This window comes from Tachyglossus aculeatus, chromosome 1 (genome assembly GCF_015852505.1).
Source record: "Tachyglossus aculeatus isolate mTacAcu1 chromosome 1, mTacAcu1.pri, whole genome shotgun sequence".
In the NCBI taxonomy this organism is placed as follows: Eukaryota; Metazoa; Chordata; class Mammalia; order Monotremata; family Tachyglossidae; genus Tachyglossus; species Tachyglossus aculeatus.
The window spans coordinates 136,361,100-136,385,908 of NC_052066.1; the positions used below are offsets into that span (position 1 = coordinate 136,361,100).

The 24,809-nt window shown below is 47.5% G+C and overlaps 1 protein-coding gene across 1 annotated transcript; it reads right to left on the reverse strand.

Annotated features, from left to right (window-relative positions):
* Window positions 1-8,485: 8,485 nt before the first annotated feature.
* On the reverse strand, window positions 8,486-24,345 carry FBXO9 (F-box protein 9). The gene is made up of 6 exons (XM_038748675.1): window positions 24,183-24,345; window positions 22,577-22,667; window positions 20,898-20,993; window positions 20,645-20,738; window positions 16,728-16,879; window positions 8,486-9,064 (listed from the first exon to the last, which is right to left on the reverse strand). Exons 1-6 carry the CDS (start codon window positions 24,328-24,330, stop codon window positions 8,956-8,958), a joined length of 690 nt encoding a protein of 229 aa, XP_038604603.1. The 5' UTR covers window positions 24,331-24,345; the 3' UTR covers window positions 8,486-8,955.
* Between the last annotated feature and the right edge of the window lie 464 nt (window positions 24,346-24,809).

A 24,809-nucleotide genomic window follows, 5' to 3' on the forward strand; every position in this document is an offset into this window, starting at 1 on the left:
ATGGCTGTCTCCCGTTTCTGCGTTAATAATAATAATAATAATAATAATGATGGTATTTAAGTGCTTCCTATGTGCTGAGCACTGTTCTAAGGGCTGGGATAGATACAAGGTTATCAGATTGTCCCACGTGGGGCTCACAGTCTTCATCCCCATTTTCCAGATGAGGTAACTGAGGCACAGAGAAGTGAAGTGACTTGCCCAAAGTCACACAGTTCACAAGTGATGAAGCCAGGATTAGAACCCAGGACCTCTGACTTCCAAGCCCGGGCTCTTTCCATTACACTGGGGCTGCACAGACAAGAATTATGCCCTCAGACCAGGGGACAGAAGAGAGCCAGTGAGAGATGGGATGCATTGATAAGCTTTTTGTGGCCCGGGATCATATCTAAGGCCTAAGCCCCTTATCACAGACTAAGCTCCCCCGCCCTGTTGCCCCAACTTGCTCCCTTTATTATTATTATTATTATTAATAATAATAATAATATCATCATCATATTTAAGCACTTACTATGCATCAGGCACTGTCCTAAGCACCTTTGCTCTATCCCCTTCTCTCCACCCCAAAGCATTTGTGTGTATATGTACATATCTATAGTTCTATTTACACTAATGCCTGCTTACTTGTTTTGATGTGTATATATCTATAATTCTATTTATATTGATGCCTGTTTACTTCTTGTCTGTCTTCCCCCTCCCCCTTCTAGACTGTGAGCCCATTGTTGAGTTGTGATTGTCTCTATTTGTTGCTGAATTGTAGTAGTAATAATGATATTTGTAGAGCGCTTACTATGTTCAAAGCACTGTTCTAAGCGCTGGGGAAGTTACAAGGTGATCAGGTTGTCCCACGGGGGGCTCACAGTTTTAATCCCTATTTTACAGATGAGGTAACTGAGGCACAGAGAGTTGTGACTTGCCCAAAGTCCCACAGCTGGCAGTTGGCAGAGCTGCGATTCGAACCCATGACCTCTGACTCCAAAGTCCGTGCTCTTTCCACTGAGCCACGCGCTTTCCAAGTGCTTAGTACAGTACTCTGCTCACAGTAAATGCTCAATAAATACAGTTGAATGAATCCATGAATCTACCAACTCTGTTGAATTGTGCTCTCCCAAGCTCTTAATATAGTGCTCTGCACACAATAAGCGCTCAATCAATACCAGTGATTGATCGCATTGGGCGTATGCATTCTATCTTGAGTTGACAAGAGAAGTGGTAGAAGTCCCCCTTTCAGACTGTGAGCCCACTGTTGGGTAGGGACTGTCTCTATATGTTGCCAACTTGTACTTCCCAAGCGCTTAGTACACTGCTCTGCACACAGTAAGTGCTCAATAAATACAATTGAGGATGATGATTGATGGGAAGCCCCCTGCCCAATTTTCACAAACCCAGGAGACCCTTCTCTGTCTCCCCCTTCTAGACTGTGAGCCCACTGTTGGGTAGGGACTGTCTCTATATGCTGCCAAGTTGTACTTCCCAAGCGCTTAGTACAGTGCTCTGCACACAGTAAGCGCTCAATAAATACGATTGATTGATTGCTCCCCCTCTGTCTTCCAAGCTCAACTTCCACCCTCAAGGCTGCCCCTGATTCAAAATGGCCAGTCTCTTTTTCCAATACAGCCCCACGAGAAGTTGGAAATTCAGGCCTAGTGGAAAGAGCCCAGTCCTGGGAGTCCAAGGAACGGGGTTCAAATTATTCTCTACCACTTTCTTTTGTGTGACGTTGGGCAAATCACTTACCTTCTCAGTGCCTCAGTCCCCTCATCTGTAAAATGGGAGGTGAAGACTGTGAGCCCCTTGTGGGACGTGGACTGTGCCCAACTTTAGTAGCTTGTCTCCACCCCAGTGCTTAGAACCGCGCCTGACACATAGTTAAGTGCTTAAAAAATTCCACTGAAAAAAGGAAAAAAAAAGTTGTGGACTACAAAGATTGAGAAGTTAAGGAAAAATAGTGCACAGTAGTGGGCAAGAGTTTGCTTTCTAGTGTGGCTGATTGGATCTATCTGAAGTGTGAGCCTTGTTGTACGTTACCGAGATTGCCCAGTATTTGGGAGAGAGCTGTATTAAGCAGAGAGGTAACTCGTGTGTGTTGTGGGGGAGAAAGTCTGTCAGACAACTGTGTGATCCGGCCTCCCAAATCTGATCTGTCTGGTGATTTTTTGAGCCACTTTTTCCTGTAATACGCCTTTCCCTGATGACGCTGCTGTTTTCTATCTCTGGAGAAAAACTTAAAAGAAAGAGCACAGGCCTGGGAATCAGAGGACCTGGGTTCTAGTGCCGGCTCCGCCACTTCGCGGCTGTTTGACCTTGGGCAACTCACTTAACATCTCTGTGCCCCAGTTTCCTCATCTGTAAATTGGGGATTAAATCCAACTCCCTCCTACCTATATTGTGAACCCCATGCGGAACAGGGACTGCGTCAAACCTGATTATCTCTGATCTGCTACAGTGCTCGGTACATACTAAGCACTTAAATGCTGTAATTTTTATTTATTATTGTTTTATCTCTGGCCTATCTGTCTACTCTTGCTCTACACCCAGTCTCTCAGGGAGCTCATTGCTTCATGTAGCCTCAGCTACCTCCTCTATGTGAGAAAACTCCCCCAAATATCTCTCTTATCCCGACCTCTCAACTGACCTGTATTCCTGCTTTTCCTCTTGCCTCCAGCTTGTCTTATGCTGTCGAGTCGTCTCCCACCCGCAGCGACTCCATAGACAAATCTCTCCCAGAACGCCCCACCTCCATCTGCAGTCGTTCTGGTAGTGGATCCGTAGTTTTCTTGGTCAAAATCCAGAAGTGGTCGACCATTGCCTCCTCCTGTGCAGTAAACTTGTGTCTCCACCCTCGACTCTCTCTCGTGCTGCTGCTGCCCAGCGTGGGGGAGTTTTGACTTGAAGCATGTTGCCAACTTGTACTTCCCAAGCACTTAGGACAGTGCTCTGCACACAGTAAGCGCTCAATAAATACGATTGCTTGATTGATTGAAGCAGATTGCCTTCCACTAGCTTTCCCAAGCTAGGAATGGAATGGGTAGGCCTCCGCTTGACCTTCCCTCCCATAGGCGAGACTGGTAGAGGACTGGAAACTCTCCAAATGCCATTCTGAGAGGGGCTGCGTCTCCATCTACCCACCAGTTAAAAAGAATGCATGTACGTAGTGCCATCTTATGGCTTTCGTCTCAAATTTCCCTTCAAAAGATATTTGAAGGTTTCTGCTGAAGAGCAGTCCTGCTTAGATCACTCCTTTTCTGCTTCAGTATTTATTGAGCGCTTACTAGGTGCAGAGCACTGAACTAAATGCTTGGGAGAGTGCACTGGCATACTTGATTCCTGCCCTTAAGGAGTTTACAATTTAGTGGGGATGACAGGAGCTCAAACAAATAGCAGGTGAAGCAGTAGAGTATGGAGAAGATATGAACCTAAGTGCAATGGATGACGTGCAAGTGCTTAGTTGCGGAATTAAGGTGCGATTAATCAGGGAAGACCTCCTGGAGGCGGTGTGATTTCAGAGCAGCCTTGAAGATGGGGAGATTAATGGTGTACCAGATCTCATCACCATCAATCGTATTTATTGAGCGCTTACTGTGTGCAGAGCACCGTACTAAGCGCTTGGGAAGTACAAGTTGGTAACATATAGAGACAGTCCCTACCCAGCAGTGGGCTCACAGTCTAAAAGGGGGAGACAGAGAACAAAACCAAACATACTATGAAGGAAGCAGTGTGGCTCAGGTGAAGAGAGCCCGGGCTTGGGAGTCAGAGGTTGTGGGTTCTAATCCTGGCTCCGCCACTTGTCAGCTGTGTGATTTTGGGCAAGTCACTTTGCTTCTCTGGGCCTCAGTTACCTCATCTGTAAATTGGGGATTGACTGTGAGCCCCACGTGGGACAACCTGATCACCTTGTATCCCCCCAGCGCTTAGAACAGTGCTTTTGCACGTAGGAAGTGCTTAACAAATGTCATCATTATTATTTCCAGGCAGAAGAGACAGCATGAGCAAGAGGGTGGTGGAGAGAGACTAGAATGAGGCAAAACACATGGGTAGGTTGACTAAAGCCATATCCCGACTCAACTACCGCATCAGCCTCCTCGTAGACCTTTCCCGGCTCCCGTTTTTCCCTTCTCTGGTCTACCTTTCACTCGGCTGTCCAGATCCTTTTTCTAAAATATTGTTCGGCATCTGTCTCCCCACCCTTCAAAATCTTACAGTGGCTGCCCATCCACCTCCACTTCAAGCGGAAACTCAAGGCATTCAATCAGCTCTCTCCTGTTGGGTTACCTTTGTTCTCCCACTACACCCCAGTTTACACACTTGGCACTTCAGGTGGGATTTCTTCTCCCCTCTCCCCCAAATTTAAGCATCCCCAGGTGTGAAACTGTACCGGCATGGGGACTTCAGCCTAATTTATAATTCCTGCTCTTGCCCCCAGGCAAACCACCTGAACAAACCAAGCCATCATTCATTCAATCGTATTTATTGAGTGCTTACTGTGTGCAGAGCACTGTACTAAGCGCTTGGGAAGAACAAGTTGGCAACATATAGAGACGGTCCCTACCCAAAAGCAGGCTGGTGCAGCATGGGGGTAAATGTCTGGCTGGTGTGCACAAGGCAGTGGGAATAAACACTCTCCCAGGACTTGTATCTGCAGCATAGGATGCCTGTAAGGTTCAGAGAAACATGAAATTGCTTGAAAGTAAGCTTTCAAAGAGTCAAGTGAAAAGGGTGCTTTACTGGAGACGTCAAAGCCTCAACCTTTCCTTTGTCATACCCGAGTGTATGCAGACTCCAACCTTCAAAGAAATGATTGGAAATCAGGAACACCTCCCCAGAGACTCGTTGTGGAGACTAAACTCCGTCTTCCATATTCAAGTCAAACATTACAGGGGACAACATTTTCTATAAACAGGAGGCAATTAGGTTAAGTCGGAATAAAAACTGGCAGGCAGTTACTACCATAAGTGGCCAGTTAATGGAGATAATAAATATTATATAATGTGACCACGAACTGAATTAAATCCGGGTACTAGGGAAAGATCTAAATTTAGGCTTAGTAGTCTGACAATAGATCCTATCTATTCCCTCTCAACTATTATTATATTATTAATGGTATTTATTAGGTGCTTGCACAGTAAGCACCCAATAAATACGATTGAATGACTGAATGAATGCCGAGCACTGCACATGGAGCTCACAGTCTAATTAGGAGGGAGTAGGGTTGACTCTTTTACAGTTGAGGAAACTGAGGTAGAGAGAAGTTATATGACTTGCCCAAGATCACGTAAGCAAATGGCAGAGCTGGGATTAGAACCCAGATCTTCTTGACTCCCAAACCCGTGCCCTTTCCGCTAGCTCACACTGCTTCCCTAACACCGTCATCGTCTATCAGGCAAAAATGCCAAACATCAGGGAAGAGACATAAATAGTCTCTGGAAGTAGAGTGGTCTGGGCCTTGCATTAACTTCTTCTCATCCCTCCGAGTAGTTTTGTATCCAGGCCTGCTTGACTGTCTCCTAAATTGAGTGGAGAAGAGTAACTCCAGTGACTAGTCTCTAGGAGTTGTAGAATATCAAAAGGCTGGAACGTGATGGGCCTTTAGGCCTGGACTCCATTTTGTGCGGCCAAGTCTCCATTTACTCAAAGCAGGAATATCATGTATCCTCTCCTTGTTTCTCCTGTCCGGATATCTGCCTCATCGGGGACTGAGGTACACCAGTCTTGAGATGGGATGAGTCTGTTCCTCTTTCAGCAAGATCATGAACCCTGGCTGTTTTCATCATGCTGGGAGGCCACATGGCGTAGTAGAGCATGATCCCGGGAGCCAGAAGGTCATGGGTTCTAATTCCGCCTCCACCACTTGCCCGCTGTGTGACCTTGGGTAAGTCACTTCATTCCCTGTACCTCGGTTACCTCCTCTAAATGCGGATTTAGACCGTGAGCCCATGCGGGACAAGGTCAGTGCCCACCCCGACTTGCTTGTATCCACCCCAGCGTTTAGTACAGAGCCTGGAACGTAGCAAGCACACCATCGTGGCTCAGTGGAAAGAGCACAGGCTTTGGAGTCAGAGGTAATGGGTTCAAATCCCCGCTCCGCCAACTGTCAGCTGTGTGACTTTGGGCAAGTCACTTAACTTCTCTGGGCCTCAGTTACCTCATCTGTAAAATGAGGAAGGTTAGGAGGCCTTCCCAGACTGAGCCCCTTCCTTCCTCTCCCCCTCCTCCCCCTCTCCATCTCCCCCGCCTTACCTCCTTCCCTTCCCCACAGCACCTGTATATATGTATATTTTTGTACATATTCATTACTCTATTTTACTTGTACATATCTATTCTATTTATTTTATTTTGTTAATGTTTTGTTTTGTTCTCCATCTTCCCCTTCTAGACTGTGAGCCCACTGTTGGGTAGGGACCGTCTCTATATGTTGCCAACTTGTACTTCCCAAGCACTTAGTACAGTGCTCTGCACACAGTAAGCGCTCAATACGATTGATTTAAAATGGGGATTAAGACTGTGAGCCCCCCGTGGGACAACCTGATCACCTTGTATCCCCCCAGCGCTTAGAACAGTGCTTTGCACATAGTAAGCACTTAACAAATACCAACATTATTATTATTACTATTATTATTTGGCCATCTTTTCTCCATAGTGAGAACCAGGTGCGGTTGAACAATTAGCTGAGTACAAATTTACTGCTGTCTGTCTTAAGGTATACCTCATGTATTGTGCTCCTCAATTACATGGAAACCTAGGATTCTGAACCAGCTGTGTATATAAAGCTCTGTATTTCTTGAAGTTGAGCTGGCCTTGATGAGCAGAGGGAACTCCACCCATTGACCACCACTCACTCTAGTGCTAGAAATGACATGAACAGTAATCGACTTTTCTCTGACATACCCTTTCGAACATAACACGGAGGCCGTGAAGCTTTCTTCAACACATCAAAAGGGAGCAGTGTGGCCTAGTGGAAAGAGCGTAGGCCTGAGCGTCAGAGGACGGACCTGGCTTCTATTCCTGGCTCCGCCACTTCTCTGCTGCGTGACCTTGGGAAAATCACTTACCTTCTCAGTGCCACGGTCACCTCATCTGTAAAATGGAGATTATAATAATAATGATGGCATTTGTTAAGCGCTTACTATGTGCCAAGCACTGGGGGATCCAGGATAATCAGGTTGTCCCACGTGGGGCTCACAGTCTTAATCCCCATTTTACAGATGAGGTAACTGAGGCCGGTGAAGTGACTTGCCAGAAGTCACACAGCTGACAAGTAGTGGAGCAGGGATTAGAACCCATGACCTCTGACTCCCAAGCCCGGGCTCTTTAAAGTGAGCCACGCTGCTTCTCTAGGCGTGATTATGACTGTGAGCCCCATGTGGGCCACGGACTGCATCCAACCTAATTAGCTTGTATTTACCCCAATGCTTATTACAGTGCCTGACATATAGTAAATGCTTAACAAGTACCATTAAAAAAGAGGGTTCTAAGTTTCTTAAAAGCATTTGGACGCACATCCCTCCTTGTTTGTTGATTAAGCTCATTGCGGGTGCGGGGGGGGGGGGGAATGGGTCTACCAATTCTTGTTCGTTCAATCATATATGAGTGCTGCAAGTCATTTGACTTCTCTATGCCTCAGTTACCACATCTGTAAAATGGGGATTAAGCCTGTGAGCCCCACATGGGACAACCTGATAATCTTGTATCCTCCCCAGTGCTTAGAACAGTGCTTTGCACATAGTAAGCGCTTAATAAATTCCATCATTATCATCATTATTACAGACCACTTAACTAAGCGCTTGGGAGAGTACAACAGTAAACAGACACATTCCCTGCCTACAATGCGCTTACTCTGTTGTACTCTCCCAAGTGTTTAGTACAGTGCTTTGTGTACATTAAATGCTCAATACCATTGATGATCCCTACCCCACTCCTTGGAGGAGATTTTGAAATGCTTTAATGGTTGCTATTCCAATGACTTGGAAAAACTGGATTAAAAACCAATTCAAACTGAGGAGAAAAGTCATTTCCCAGTGCCCTGGTTGGAAAATGTTTCCACGATCAAGGTGACAAATGTGGTACTCTTTATTAATAGTTAAAAAAAATGACCTCTGTGATTATGAATTCAATTTTCTTCGGCAGTGACTGCAGGAGAACTGGACCAAAGATTAAAAAAAAAATCTCATTTAAATTCAGTGATACAGAAATTTCTCGACCAACAGCTGAATGTGATGACACTAATCTACTCAGTATAAAACATCAGAACAAGAGTGATGGTCTTGGGAAGTCACCTGATAGAACAGATTGGAGACAAAGCCTTAGATATAATTTCCATGGGCCTGGTTCTAGTTTACCTTTGGCGCGTAAGCAGTTCCCATCCCCACAGGACATTATTCATAGCATCTTAGTACGAACTGAAAGGAAACGTCTAGCCTCTAATTTCCCTTTGCTCCCAGCTCTTCAGACAACTTCATACCCCAAATAATTTTTAACAGGCAACCCCAAGTAGATTTTCTGGAAAGAAAACATTTATTTAGGGTCTTCAGCGGAGATTCACAATTTGAGCCTGAGAAGCACGTACACTAAGTCACTACAAACAGCAAAATGGCTTTCCATGGCGGCTCTTCCCTGACTCACGTAAATAATGTGGAAACAGGCAGATACAGGTTTGCATTCTGGGGAGATGCTTGCAAATGTCCTTGCAAAAGTGGCATGATTAAAACAGGCAAAACTCCACAGCCAAAATGGGTTTACAACAAGGGGTCACCTTGTTCTCAAAACAAGACTCCCCTCAAATGAATCCCCCCCCCAGATCAAAAAGAAAAGATTACCAGTTTACATATGTCTCAAAAGAAACGCCGACAATCAAAACAAGTTCAAAATCTGTACACATTTATAACTTAAGTGCTCTTTTACTCTAAACGCTGCTTTTTTTGTATTCATGCAGGAATTAGACGAGGAGAGATGTAGCTTTCTTTACAGAGGCTTTTCTGAGAATGCAGTAAAACTCTTCACTCGGGCAAAGAATAACGGGGTGTACATCTTGTCGATTTCAAACGCGGTGACTGCAATCTCCCCTGTAGACCTAGAGAGAGAGAGAGAGGTGGTCACGGATTAAATTCCAGGCAAATGGAAATCCTTTAAGGAGCATCCTTTCTTGGCTGGGATTCACTTCATTTAGAGTTCGGGCACTGTTAACTGCGTAGGGCTTCAGGGGCACGCTGCTATGCGGTTCCGGTGAGGTAAGGGACAGACGATGATGATGGTATTTAAGCGCTTACTACGTGCCAAGCACTGTTCCAAGCGCTGGGGTAGAAACAAGGGAATCCGGTGGTTGCACATGGGGCTCACAGTCTTAATCCCCATTTTACAGATGAGGTAACTGACGCTCAGAGAAATTAAATGACTTGCCCAAAGTCCCACAGCTGACAAGTGGCAGTTTCCTTCCTCTCCCCCTCGTCCCCCTCTCTATCCCCCCCATCTTACCTCCTTCCCTTCCCCACTGCACCTGTATATATGTATATATGTTTGTACATATTTGTTACTCTATTTTACTTGTACATATCTATTCTATTTTTTTTTTACTTTGTTAGTATGTTTGGTTTTGTTCTCTGTCTCCCCCTTTTAGACTGTGAGCCCCCTGTTGGGTAGGGACTGTCTCTATATGTTGCCAACATGTACTTCCCAAGCGCTTAGCACAGTGCTCTGCACACAGTAAGCGCTCAATAAATACAATTGATGATGATGATGAAGTGGCAGAGCAGGGATTAGAACCCACGACCTCTGACTCCCAAGCCCGGGCTCCTTGCACTAAGCCACGCTGCTTCTCTAAGCATAATAAGGCCTGGATTCTCCCCTTCCACGAGCTCACTGTGGGCAGAGAATGGGTCTGATGTTATGCTGTTGTCTCCCAAGCACTTAGTACAGTGCTTGGCACACAGTAAGCGTTCAATAAATGATTGAATGAATGAGGCAGGTGGCTCCAAGCTCCACCGGGATCCCAGTGAACTGCAGCGGGTGGGGGGGACGGGGGGGTGTGGACGAACCGGACAGGGACAATTGGGAATTTGTCCCAGTCCCGCTGGGATCGCCGGGCACTGCCCGCAGCGTGGAATGGTGCCCCTGGGGATCCCTATGTGCTCGGCTGCTCTGGTGTCCTTGGGACCCAGGCGTCCTAGAGGACTGAGAGCCACGCTCCCTTATCAATACAGCTCAGAGGGTTGCCTTTTTAAGGAGACCAGAGGTGCGGGGGGTGTTAGAGTTGCTGTCGGAGTCCTCTGATTCTCCAAACGACTCGGGCAAATGCCTGCTCCAGTTGGATAATCTAATCACGGAAGGGATGGAGGGAGCTAGTACTGCCGCTGGGAATGAGTGCCCTGCTCCTGGAGTCAAATATGAGATGATGATATTTGTTAAGCGATTACTAAGGGCCGAGCACTGTTTTAAGAGCTGGAGTAGATATAAGGTAATTGGGTTGTCCCATGCGGGGCTCACAGTCTTAACCCTCATTTTACAGATGCAGTAACAGGCCCAGAGAAGTTAAGTGACTTGCCCCAAGTCACACACCTGATAAGTGACGGAGGCAGGATTAGAACCCACAGCCCGTGGCTCCCAAGCCTGGGCTCTTTCCAGTAAGCCATGCTGAGAATGAGGTCTCACCACCTCTGATTTTACGGAGAGGGAAACTGGAGCAGAGAGGTCAAGCGGCATGCCAACATTACAGAGAGTGGTCGAGGGGGTGCCCAAGTGATTTTTCAGCACAACTCTTTGTCTGGTCTTGCTGTCCCTCTTACTGGCCAAAATGCAATTAAAGCTGCTCCCCGTGGTAAAGTGGTCCCTTCAATCGTATTTACTGAGCACTTACTGTGTGCAGAGCACTGCACTAAGCGCTTGGGATAGCACAATATAAAAACATAAAGGACGCATTCCCCACCCAAAATGAGCTTACGGTCAAGAGTGGAAACAGATAATACAGATTACAGATAAGTACATAAATGCTGTGGGGCTTGGATGGGGGATGAATAAAGGGAGCAAGTCAGGGTGACGCAGAATGGAGTGGGAGACGAGGAAAGGGGGGGCTTAGTCTGGAAAGGTTTCTTGGAGTTGTGCCTTCAATAAGGATTGGAAGCGGGGGAGAGAGAGGGGGACACTTGGCTGGACCAATCAGTCCTATTTATTAAGCACTTACTTTGTGCAGGACACTGTATTAAGCCTTTGGGAGAGTTGGTAGACGCGTTCCCTGCCCCCAGCAAGCTTCCAGTCTAGAGGGGCAGAATCTGCCGCGATAGAGAGCGGCCCGAGGTGATGGCGAAAGGGAGTGGTGCCGGACAAGCCTCGGCCAGGCACGAGGACCTTGGAACGGAAAGCCTCCCGGGAGAAATGACCCGTTGTATCAGGGATTTGCATCCTACCACTCAGGCTCTCGGATCCCAGTGCAGAGCACTGTACGAAGCACTTGGGAAGTCCAGGTTGGCAACATCTAGAGACGGTCCCTACCCAACAGCGGGCTCACAGTCTAGAATGACTGTGGAGGTCAGGTAGGAGCCAAAAGCTCCTTCCATAGGGATGCAAAACCACGTCAGAGAGCGGGAATTGGGCTTTTTTTTTTTTCCCCCAGAGGGATGAAATGCGGGTTGTCGCCTTTTCCAGAAACCGGGCCTTGCCCGGAAATTCCTAACGAAGTGATAACCGGTGACTGTCCCCTGTAGCCTTTGTTATCACTGTCCACACGTTTAAAACCTCATCATTAGTCGTTAACACGGTTTCTAGAGAGGCCCTTCCTCAGTTTTCACCATCTAGTTAGTGCATCTTTGAATATATATTAAAGCTCTCTCCCCCTTCTAGACTGTGAGCCCGCTGTTGGGTGGGGACCGTCTCTAGATGTTGCCAATTTGTACTTCCCAAGAGCTTAGTACAGTGCTCTGCACACAGTAAGTGCTCAATAAATACGATTGAATGAATGAATATATATATATTCCTGTATATGTTTGTATGTATTTATTACTCTATTAATAGTTTTATTTTATGTGTACATATTTATTCTATTTATTTTATGTTGTTAATATGTTTTGTTTTGTTGTCTGTCTCCCCCTTCTAGACTGAGCCCGCTGTTGGGTAGGGACTGTCTCTATATGTTGCCAACTTGTACTTCCCAAGCGCTTAGTCCAGTGCTCTGCACACAGTAAGCGCTCAATAAATACGACTGAATGAATTGAATTAATGAATACCTGCCAGCTGTGTTTCCACCTGGCCTCGGAGGGCACCAGGAACGCTGCAACACGCAGGTAAAAATTTTACACAAAAGCCCCATTTGTTTGTACCGAGGAGCCACAAGCCAGCAGGAGGTAGAAGCAGCGGGGCCTAGTGGAAAGAGCCCAGGCTTGGGAGTCAGAGGTCATGGGTTCTAATCCCAGCTCCTCCACATATCAGCTGTGTGACTTTGGGCAGGTTACCTCACTTCTCTGGGCCTCAGTTCCCTCATCTGGAAAATGGGGATTGAGGCTGTGGGCCCCACGTGGGACAACCTGATCACCTTGTATCCACCCCAACGCTTAGAACAGTGCTCGGCACATAGCGCTTAACAAATACCACCACCATTACTATTATTTTCTGCTGTGACCTGGGGCATGTCACTTCACTTCTCTGTGCCTCGATCACCTCATCTATAAAATGGGAATTAAGACTTTGAGCCTCATGAGTAGCCTGTATCTACCCAAGTTCTTAGTACAGAACCTGGCACATAGTAAGTGCTTAAAAAATACCATAAAAAAGAAAAAGGAGGTAGCCCGGGAGAATTCCTCAGAATTATCTTTGCCACCCCCATTAGTTAGCTCAGGATTCCTACTGAACCTGTCCACCACATGAAATATCCTACGTATCAGACACCTTCATCAATGAGTTGTATTTACTGAGCACTTACTGTATGCATGGCTCTGCATTAAGCACTTGGGGGAGTACAATAAACAGTATAATAGACACATTCCCTACCCACAGTGAGCTTAGTCTAGAAAGGGAGACGGACATTAAAATAAATAAATTATGGATATGTATGTAAGTGTTGTGGGACTTGCAGGGAGAGGGGGCAGCGGGGAATAAAAGGAACAAGTCAGGGAGATGCAGAAGGGAGTGTGAGAGAGGGAAATGAGGGCTTTGTCAGGGAAGGCCTCTTGGAGGAGATGTGCCTTCAAAAAGGCTTTGAAGGTAGAGAGAGTAATTGTCGGACGTGGAGAGGAAGGGCGTTCATTCATTGTCGTATTTATTGAGCGCTTACTGAGTGCAGAGCACTGTACCAAGCACTTGGGAAGAACAAGTCGGCAACATCTAGAGACGGTCCCTACCCAACAACGGACTCACAGTCTAGAAGGGGGAGACAGACAACAAAACAAGTAGACAGGTGTCAAAACTGTCAAAATAAATCCAGGCCAGAGGTAGGATGTAGGCGACCAGCCTGCAGCGAGACAGACGAGATGGAGGTACAGTGAGTAGGTTGGCATTAGAGGAGCTAAGTGTGTGGGCTGGCTGGTAGTAGGAGAGTAGCAAGATGAGGTAGGAGGGGGCAAGGAGCCCGAGTGCTCTAAAGCCAATGGTGACAAGTTTCTGTTGGATGCAGAGGTGGATGGGCAACCACTGGAGTGGGGAAACACGGACTGAACGTTGTTGTAGAAAAATGATCCGGAGAGCAGAGTGTAGTGTGGACCACGGTGGGGATGCTTAGACTCAACACTGCTGCCTGCCAACCCATCCCCACACAAGAAGGGGAACTGTGAGCCCCATGTGGGACAGGGTACGTCTGATCTGATTACAATGCATTGCCCCAGTGTTTTGCATGGTGTTCGGCGTACTGTAAGCACTTAACAAATGCCAATTAAATCATTTATTATTGTCTGCCTCCCCCTCTAGACTGTATGCTCCTTGTGGGCAGGGAATGTGTCTATTTTTATTTTACTCTCCCAAGCGCTTATGGAGGGGACAGGGATCAAGCTTAGAAAGTTTGGAAGGTCACAAACTGATCAATGGAATTACAAATCACGGGGTTTACCTTGGGATCAATCGATGGTATTTATTGGGCACTTACTCTGTGCAGCGTACTGTATGATTCACTGGAAAGTGAATCCCGTCTAGTTATCGCCCTATCTTCCTCCTACCATTCCATTCCAAACTCCTTGAACAAGTCGTCAACACCCGCTGCCTCGAATTCCTCAACGCCAACTCTCTTGAGCCCCTCCAGTCTGGCTTCCGTCCCCTACATTCCACAGAAACTGCCCTCTCAAAGGTCACCAATGACCTCCTGCTTGCCAAATCCAACAGCTCCTACTCTATCCTAATCCTCCTGGACCTCTCAGCTGCCTTTGACATTGTGGACCACCCCTTTCTCCTCACCACGCTATCCAACCTTGGCTTCACAGACTCCGTCCTCTCCTGGTTCAACTCTTATCTCTCCGGTCATTCATTCTCAGTCTCCTTCCCCTCCCATCCCCTCACTGTGGGGGTTCCCCAAGGTTCAGTGCTTGGTCCCCTTCTGTTCTCAATCTACACTCACTCCCTTGGTGACCTCATTCGCTCCCACGGCTTCAACTATCATCTCTACGCTGATGACACCCAAATCTATATCTCTGCCCCTGCTCTCTCTCCCTCCCTCCAGGCTCGCGTCTCCTCCTGCCTTCAGAACATCTCCATCTGGATGTCCGCCCGCCATCTAAAACTCAATATGTCCAAGACTGAACTCCTTATCTTCCCTCCCAAACCCTGCCCTCTCCCTGACTTTCCCGTCACTGTTGACGGCACTACCATCCTTCCCGTCTCACAGGCCCGCAACCTTGGTGTCATCCTCGACTCCGCTCTCTCGTTCACCCCTCACATCCAAGCCGTCACCAAAACCTGCCGGTCTCAGCTCCGCAACATCGCCAAGATCCGCTCTTTCTTCTCCATCCAAACTGCTACCCTACTTGTTCAATCTCTCATCCTATCCTGACTGGATTATTGCATCAGCCTCCTCTCCGATCTCCCATCCTCCTGTCTCTCCCCACTTCAGTCTATACTTCACGTTGTTACCCGGATCATCTTTGTGCAGAAAGGCTCTGGACATGTTACTCCCCTCCTCAAAAATCTCCAGTGGCTACCAATCAACCTACGCACCAGGAAAAAACTCCTCACCCTGGGCTTCAAGGCTGTCCATCCCCTGGCCCCCTCCTACCTCACCTCCCTTCTGTCCTTCTCCAGCCCAGCCCGCACCCTCCGCTCCTCTGCCGCCGCTAACCTCCTCACCGGGCCTCGTTCTCGCCTGTCCCGCCGTCGACCCCCGGCCCACGTCAGGCCCCCTGGCCTGGAATGCCCTCCCTCCGCTCATTCATTCATTTATTCAATCGTATTTATTGAGCGCTTACTGTGTGCAGACCACTGTACTAAGCGCTTGGGAAGTACAAGTTGGCAACATATAGAGACGGTCATTCATTCATTCAATCGTATTTATTGAGCGCTTACTGTGTGTAGAGCACTGTACTAAGCGCTTGGGAAGTACAAGTTGGCAACACATAGAGATGGCCCCTACCCAACAGTGGGCTCACAGTCTAGAAGGGGGAGACAGACAACAAAACATATTAACAAAATAAAATAAATAGAATAAATATGTACAAGTAAAATAGAGTAATAAATCTGTACATACATATATACAGGTGCTGGGGGGAGGGGAAGGAGGTAGGGTGGGGGGGAGGGGGAGGAGGGGGCTCAGTCTGGGAAGGCCTCCTGGAGGAGGTGAGCTCTTAGTAGGTCTTTGAAGACTGTGAGCCCCACGTGGGACAACCTGATCACCTTGTATCCTTCCCAGCGCTTAGAGCAGTGCTTGGCACATAGTAAGTGCTTAACAAATGCCATCATTATGAGGATGATGATGTCAATGGGGAGTGGGGAGGTTGGGCCCTTCGCTCCCTTTCCACCCCTCCCCCTCAAGGAACCCCAAGCCGAACCCTGCGACCCTACCAAGTGACCCCCATGATTGGAGAGGAGCGGGCCGGGCGGGGGTCGCGGGGGTCTGTGGGTCCTCGGCGACACCAGTCTTCCTCCTCAGTTGATCCGCCAAGCTAGCTCTCTTCCTCCCTTCAAAGCTCTACTGAGAGCTCACCTCCTCCAGGAGGCCTTCCCAGACTGAGCCCCCTCCTCCCCCTCCCCATCCCCCCCACCCTACCTCCTTCCCCTCCCCACAGCACCTGTATATATGTATGTACAGATTTATTACTCTATTTTACTTGTACATATTTACTATTCTATTTATTTTATTTTGTTAATGTTTTGTTTCGTTGTCTGTGTCCCCCCCTCTAGACTGTGAGCCCACTGTCGGGTAGGGACCGTCTCTATATGTTGCCAACTTGTACTTCCCAAGCGCTTAGTACAATGCTCTGCACACAGTAAGCGCTCAATAAATACGATCGAATGAATGGAAAGAGTACAATTTAACGCTTAGCAGACGACGAGCTTACAGTGTAGACGTGGAGCTTAAGGTCTAGGATGCTGTACCCTCTCAGATGCCACTCATGCCCGTGACCTGCTGATATTCCCAATGTACTAAAATGATCATCTCATCACTCTAGACTGAAAACTCGCTGTGGGCAGGGAATGTGTCTAATGGGTACAGTTCTCTGGACACAGTAATCGCTCAATAAATACGACTGGATGAATCTTCATTAGCCGGGGGATTGGACAAGCGGGGGGGACCCCAGTGGGAGCAGGGAAAAGAGAGACCCATTTTTGCTTACTTGTACGTAATGTGGCACGAATGATGTATCCAGACCAGTTTGTTGAATCTCTGGCGGCCACTGGAACACAACTGGAGCCCAACGTGAAAACTGTGATCTGTTTCTTGCACGGGAACACGGCGAAAAAATCGATACTTGTAATCCAGCGGTTTCTAGAAAAGAAGACGAGGTTAGTGAAATTGATAAAGAATCATTACGCAAAGGCAAGCAGACCTGGACATCTCTGGGTTCTCTTTAATGGGGAAACGTCACAGACACAAACAACGTGGCCTAGTGGGACCCTAGTAATAATAATAATAATAATTTTGGTATTTGCTAAGCGCTTACTATGTGCAAAGCACTGTTCTAAGTGCTGGGGAGGATACAATAATAATAATAATGATGGCATTTATTAAGCGCTTACTATGTGCAAAGCACTGTTCTAAGCACTGGGGAGGATACAAGGTGATCAGGTTGTCCCATGTGGGGCTCACAATCTTAATCCCCATTTTACAGATGAGGGAACTGAGGCCCAGAGAAGTGAAGTGACTTGCCCAAAGTCACACAGCTGACAAGTGGTGGAACGGGGATTTGAACCCATGACCTCTGACTCTCAAGCCCGGGCTCTTTCCACTGAGCCACGCGTCAGAGTCAGAGGACCCGGGTTTTAATCCGACTCCTTGTCTGCTGTGTCACCTTGGGCAAGTCACTTCTCTCCGCCTCAATTTCCTCATCTGTAAAATGGGGATTTATTGCCTGTTCTCCCTACTACTAGGACTGTTAGTCCCATGTGGGACGGGGACTGTGTAACTTGATTATCTTATATCTACCCCAGTGCTCAGTAGAGCGCTTGGTACATAGTAAGCATTTGACTGTGAGCTCGTTGTGAGCTGGGATTGTCACTCTTTTTTGTATTGTACTTTCTCAAGCGCTTAGTACAGTGCTCTACATACAGTAAGCACTCAATAAATACAATTGAATGAATTTGGCAAGTATCATTAGACAACAATGAAAAAACACCACCATAACAGCCTGACGGGGACCCTTGTTTTTACTATGATGGAAAACTCTCTAGGAATATGTATGCATTGGTCAGCCTACTTAAGTAGACTCTAGAATAGTTGAGGTTAAAAGTATAATAAAGCTGCACCTCTTTGATATTAACCAAAATCTGGATTTAATCTTGTGATAAAGCCCAGATGACAAGACCAAATCAGTTCTTCCACTCCAAAGAGGTATAGGTAAGCCTTATCGCTTTTTTTTTTTTTTTAAGGACACCAGCACTGACTTTGGTTACTGTTCCACCACCACATTTTTTGGCCAACACTTCTCTATAAATTCCCCAACAATTTGATTTGTCTCAGAACTTTTAAAACTTGGCAGCCTAAGTGAGCTTGCCTGGTTATCAATGTCCGTCTAATTTCAAGGTGGAAGTAACAGTCACCCCCTTGGCCCACGAGCTGATTATTAGGCTGGATTTGTCCACTCTGGGGGCACCAGACCAGGCTCACTTAAATCAACAGGGGAGTGGGCCAGATCACTCCAATGGGTGAGTCACTGAAACTCCACCCTTTTCCCCCCACCAGAAGCACTGACCCCCATACAGCCATTTCAAATGGTAAAGGGGAGAAATACCTCAAGGCTGCACCAGATCAGCATGATAATAATAATAATAGTACTCGTTCAGCATTTACTATGCGCCAAGCACTGTTCTAACTAAGCACTGGGGTAGATACAAGTCAATCAGGTTGAGCACAGACCCTGTCCCACATGGAGCTCACACTCTTAATCCTCATTTTACAGATAACTGAGGCCCAGAGAAGTGAAGCGACCCTCCCAAGGTGACACAGCAAACGTGTGGCAGAGCCGGAATTAGAATGCCGACCTCTCGTCCACATCCTGGCTCTGAATGCCCTTCCTCCTCAAATCCGACAGCCAGTTACTCTCCCCCATTTCAAAGCCTTATTGAAGGCACATCTCCTCCAAGAGGCCTTCCCTAAGACCCCCTTTTCCTCTTCTCCCATTCCTTTCTGCATTGCCCTGACTCGTTCCCTTTGTCCCCCCTCCCAGCCCCACAGCTCTTTTGTACATACCTGTAATTTATTTATATTACTATCTGTCTCCCCTGCTCTAGACTGTAAGCTCGTTATGGGAAGGGAACACGTCTATTATTGTGTTGTACTCTCCCAAGTGCTTAGTCCAGTGCTCTGCCCAGAGCAGGCGCTCACTAAATATGACTGAATGAATCAGAAGCCTCCGAGGCCTGTGCTGTCTGAGGACGCTGAGGCAGGAGTGACAGTACTGTACTGCCCAGCCTTTGGGCCAGCTGGTTGGCAGTGCCAATGTAGAGAGCACCACTTCCTTCCCACACAGGGGTGGCCACGACTTCTATCTCCGCCCTCTCCCCTTGCCTCCCCTGACTTCCCAAGCCACTCAGTGAGGAGGAAGAGATGGCGGTGACAGGAGGCCAGCCGAGTGGTGAGGCCCGCTTTTGGCCAAGAACCTCCCCGGGAGCTAATCCCTTCCCAACTGACTAAGTGCCGGGTGGTTCCTTTTATCCTTAGGAAGGAGTGGACTGCGGGATCGAAGGAGAAAAGGGGCTGATCCAGGGAGCCCCTCCCCACCTCACCCTGTCTTCCAGGATTCTGCTTTTCCTGCAGTTTCCCCTAGATTAAGTTCAGCTTCCAAGCCTAGACTTTTCCCCTCAGCCCGAGTGAGCCCTTTCCCTCTGCGTCCTCTCTGCGCCCAGTCCCTGGCAGTTTTAACCCAAGAAAACATAATGAGAGATACCGACGCTTTTGGAACTTGAGTCTTTCCTACCGAAGGACGGAAACGTGATGACCGGTGGACTACTTGCTGGATACCTAATCTCCCCTCATGGCTGGAGGCAGTCAGGATGTTATGCTACAATGTTTTCCAGCTTCTTTCCAAGCCTTACTGTATTTTGCAGTTTTTTGGGTTTTGCAACTTTACAGTACTTAACGCAGTACGGTAGCTATGAATCGTGGGGGTATACGGCATTCTGCTGGAGGTGATCATAATATAATAATAATAATAATAATATTGATGAATTGCAAGTTTGTTTGGTTTTGTTCTCTGTCTCCCCCTTCTAGACTGTGAGCCCGCTGTTGGGTAGGGACTGTCTCTATGTGTTGCCGACTTGTATTTCCCAAGCACTTAGTACAGTGCTCTGCACACAGTAAGCGCTCAATAAATACGATTGATTGATTGACTGATGAATTGCAAGTGCTTACTATGCGCCAGGCACTGTACTAAGTACCGGGGTAGATAGAAGGTAATTGGGTTGGACACAGTCTCTATCCCACATAAAACAATATTATAGTATTTGTTAAGCGCTTACTATGTGCCAGGCACTGTACTAGAAGTGAACAGTTTTGCCCAAGGTCGCACGGCAGACAAGCGGCAGAGCCGGGATTAGGGGTTCATGCTCTATCCACTAGACCACGCTGAAGCGCTCGTCCTGAAAAATGGCAGTCACGGTGTTAGTATTAAAACCGCCTACCCACTAGCCTGTTAATTCCTGTCGAACGAACGGTTACTATATAATAATAATGATGGCATTTGTTAAGCGCTTACTATGTGCCAAGCACTGGGGTAGATATAAGGTTATCAGGTTGTCTTACATAGGGCTCACCCTATGTAATCCCCATTTTACAGATGAGGTAACTGGGACACAGACAAGTTAAGTGGCTTGCCCAAGGTCACACAGTAGACAAATGGCGGAGCTGGGTTTAGAACCCAGGACCTTCTGACTCCCAGCCCGGGCTCTTCCACTAAGCCACGCTGCTTTCTCCCTAAAATGTGACTTTCCCAAAACACAAACTTTGACAGGAGCACGGTACCACGTAACGGTAGAAACAACCGCCCTGAGCTGAAATGGAAAGCGAGAAACGGCAATGCCTCCCCGGGCTACTCACTTCTTCTTTCTTCTTGGTGATCACAGCATATACTTTGGTTTGATTGTCTGTGTCCTGGGACAGGCGGTAATGACCAAGCAGGATTGCATCAGTTCTACAAGGTAAGACACACACGGTTCAACACTCGGGTCTGTTAATTAACTCACATCCATAGCTAATGCTTACGGGAAAACAGACGCCCGCGGGCAGTTCATCGCGACTGCTAGCCGCGATTCTGAAGGACGGATTTAGCTGAGTTTGAGACTCTCACTACCTGGTATTCCTACTTCGCAAACGAGGAACGATGGACTGAGGCTCCTCGGGTGTCGTCAGCATCAGTACTTGGCCGTCGGGGAAGAATCTCATATATCTGCAAAAAAACAAATGCCCCGCCAGCCAAAAAATTCAACGTTTTCTGGGCCAAATTCTCGACATAAAGATGCAGGGGAAAAACTATGATCCTAACGAGTCTCGGCATTTTGAGAACAGACACTCGTTTGATTGGTCCTCTTGGGCTCTCTTCCCTGTGTAAGCACAGATGGGCCTGAGGCCAAATTCGGTCCAACAAGTGGGTGAAAGGGAAGAATGGAAAGCGCCAGACGCTCTTCAGAAGAGGGCAACACCGAGATCTTACTATCGCCTCAGGAGAGGAAAGAAAATGTACTTAAGTTGGGCTTAAACTAGCAAACTACTCAGGGAGGCAAAAATAACTCGATTTGACCACAATACATACGCTATTACGGCCAAGGAATTTTTGTGAGCTGAATTATCCAGATTAAGAATGGCAGATGCTGACAATATTAACGTCAGATTCTTCCCTTGGGAACAAAAGAAAATCTCTTCTGAATGAGAGAGGAAGAGCTGGAGTCTTCATGGGCCGGAAATATATTTTCCTGAAGAAGAGTCCATTTTGGGCCCGAATGCGTTTGGGGAAAACCTCCTGGTAAAGTGCCAAACTACCATTAGCAGGCCCGGTCAGCGGGGTGGTCTTTTCCGGAGCCGCATTCCACCAGCCTCCCGTCTGCGATCGCTCCGGGAGCAATCCTGACCTTTCTTGTCAATCGGAGCAGGGGGAGGCGGATGTTTCAGGCTCCCGTCCCCCACTCCAGCCCCTAGCTCTGCTGTCGCCCTCCAGGCGATACCCGAGTCTGGCTCGGGGGGGGATAAGGGGGTGCAGTGCAGAAATGCCAGCACCCCAACCCCCGCTGTAGCAGGCAAACGGGAAAACTTCCCGGAGCTCCCAGGAGCTGGGCCCAAAGGCAATACGGCAACGGAAGCTCTCAAAAATTCTCAAAATTCTCAAAATCTCAAAAATTCCAGCTGGGAGCGATCTAATGAGCCCGAGACCATTGTCGCCTGGAACTATCCTCAACCGGCCAGTAGACATGGCCGTAGAGAATGTCACTCCCAGGAAGAGAAGCCGAGAAGGCCACTAAATCCTAGGAAAAGCCACACGGATATATTAAGGCGGAGGGAAAATGGGTAGAGTCCATAAAAAAAAATACTACAAAAAAGCTGAAGAGGTGCGGATGTGATTTCAAAAGCTTACTTTAGTCTGACAGAGAAGTTTAAGAATCTTTTCAAAGTTTCTGAGCGTGGGAACCAAAGGACCACTGGATCAGGTATCAGGTGAGCCCACCACCTGGAGTCTCTAAGTCCTTCATATTAATGTCCGTCTCCCCTTCTAGCTGGAAAGCTTCTTTTGGTCAGAAAGCATGCCTGCCGACTCTCTCAAGTGCCTAGTACCCTACTCTGCACTCAATAAATACCAGACTGATTGTATGCTGAGGCAAAAACTGAGCAGAAAACGGGCAAACCAGTTTGTATGGAGAGGGAGAAATGGAAGCTGTACTTTGCTAAGCTGTAGGCTGTACTTTGACAGAGAGAAAGAGAGAGAGCTAGAGAGAAGCGGGGGAGATAAGGTTTCACTCACTCAGTTTAGGACAGTTGTACCTGTAATATTCCACTTGGTGCCATGCCCTGTAAAAACCATCAAGAGACTGTTCTCCTTGGCGGATATAAGTTGTTTTGCTGATATACACCCCTGCAGAAAAGGACCAAAAGGGAAAAATTAAGGTCTTGAGAGGAAAAGTTTCCTTTGCAAAACAATCCACCGGTTACAGGAATAGAAGCCATGAACTCTAAACTGCCACCTGCATTTTTAGCAGCTAAACAAGAGAGGTTACTTTCCTCCAACAGATAGCATATGGAATTCACTAATGCGGGACGAACACGCTGCATCAAGAAGTGCTGAGATAAATTCACGGTCATCAGGGCCGTTGGAGGGAAAGTCAGGGACAAGCTACGTCCTTAACTAGAGAACTCCATACCCACACTTTTCCCAAACCAACAATATGGGTATCTGCAGGAGAGCTGGGGATCGGGTTGGAGGATTAGTGTCCAGCTCCAGGTTTGGGCAGGAAGCGCTCAAGTAATACAATGGAACGGATGAATGAAGTGGGTAGTAGCTGCATTGAATAGCAGCTGCTGTTGTCAGGAAAAAAAGGGCCCAGACCTGTGCCTCCCTACTGCCCACCCCCGTCTCACCGTACACACTTTTTCCATTTTGCCCTCTGGCCCTACTCTGGCCTGCCCTTGCTTGCTTAATAATAGTAATAATAATTGTAGGTATTTGTTAGGCGCTTACTACGTGCCAGGGGCTGCACTAAGCAGCAGGGTGGGTACAAGCAAATCAGGTTGGGCTTAGTGCCATCATCCCCATTTTACAGATGAGGTAACTGATGCCCAGAGAAGTCACTTCACTTCAAGGGCACACAGCAGGAGCCGGGAGGTCCTTCTCACTCCCGGGTTCGTGCTCTATACGTTAGGCCACGCTGCTTTCTGCGGCCAACCCAGGCGCCAGAGGAGAGGTCGGTAGAGTGGTCAAGGGACGCACTTACCGAGACACGGACGGTGGCTCTCCCAAACCCCGCTGTTTGCCTGATTTGAGGAGAAGTCACGCAGAGTTGACTTTTTTTGTGGGTAAGGGTGGGTGGTCTGGGGTTGGAGGGGGCAATTCGGGTCCTCCACTCAGCAACGGTGCCAGTGTCTAACCCTAAGCATGGGGTTTGATGGCCAGGACGGCACCGTCGCACCGCTCCTCGAAGTCTCCTTTGAAGCTGCTAGTGCTGGGAGACCATGGCCAGGATGGCGTTTACGACCCCGAGCAGTTCAATCATTCATTCGATCGTATTTACTGAGCGCTTACTGTGTGCAGAGCACTCTACTAAGTGCTTGGGAGAATAACAATAAACAATTTAACAATAAGCAGATATTCCCTGCCCACAATGAGTTTACAGTCTGGAGGAGGAAACAGACATTAATATAAATTCACTCAATCATTCATATTCATTGAGCGCTTACTGGATGCAGAGCACTGTACTAGCACTTGGCAGGTACAATCTGGCAACGAATAGAGGCAATCCCTACCCAACAACGGGCTTGTAGTCTGGAAGATGGGCTCACAATAAATTACAAATATATATAAAAGGGCTGAAAGGTTTCTGTGGCTGTTAGTCAACTATGAAATACCTACTGATTTCGAAGAACTTCAACTTACCATCAAAACGGACACGGGGCCGCTCTAAAAACATTTCCCTCCAGGAGGTGTACGGAACAAGTTTCATACAGCTCCTACCCCACACTTTCAAGCAGGCTAAACGCCAGATTTCAGGGTCCCTGAAGATGAAATCACAACATATGCACATTAGCTCAAAAGTGGAGTGATTTTCCCTCCCACCCCTAATCTGGGGCACAAAAGGAACTTTTGCAGACTTGTAGTTGTGGAATTTAAGGGATTAAACTAAATATGCTTTATAGATTGGCCAGAGATCTGCTACTACTTCCATATCTAATTTAATAACTAGCCACTGAGCTCCTTAAAGCCATCACTAGTAATAACTGTGGTTTTTGTTAACCGCTTCCTATGTACCAAGCACTATACTAAGTGCTGAAGTAGAAGATAATCAGGTCTAATGTGGGGCTCACAGTCTAAGAAGGGGGGAGAACAGATATTGCATCCCCATTCTGCAGATGAGAGACTGAGGCACAGAGAAGTTAAGTGAGTTGCTCCAAGTCACACAGCAGACAAGTGACACAACCAGAATTAGAATCCAGGTCATCTGACTCCCATGCCTGTGATCTTTCCACTCGGCCATGTTGCTTCTTATGTTAGTGATAATTACTT

Bases quoted from the DNA above. Each gene is read 5' to 3' on its own strand.
- FBXO9 (XM_038748675.1), bottom strand. From the start codon at position 24,330: ATGTGCATATGTTGTGATTTCATCTTCAGGGACCCTGAAATCTGGCGT. The intron at 22,668-24,182 runs GTAAGTTGAAGT...CCTTTTCTGCAG, and splicing joins GCCCCGTGTCCGTTTTGATG to GGGTGTATATCAGCAAAACA. The intron at 9,065-16,727 runs GTAAGCAAAAAT...CTCTCTCTCTAG, and splicing joins TCGTGCCACATTACGTACAA to GTCTACAGGGGAGATTGCAG.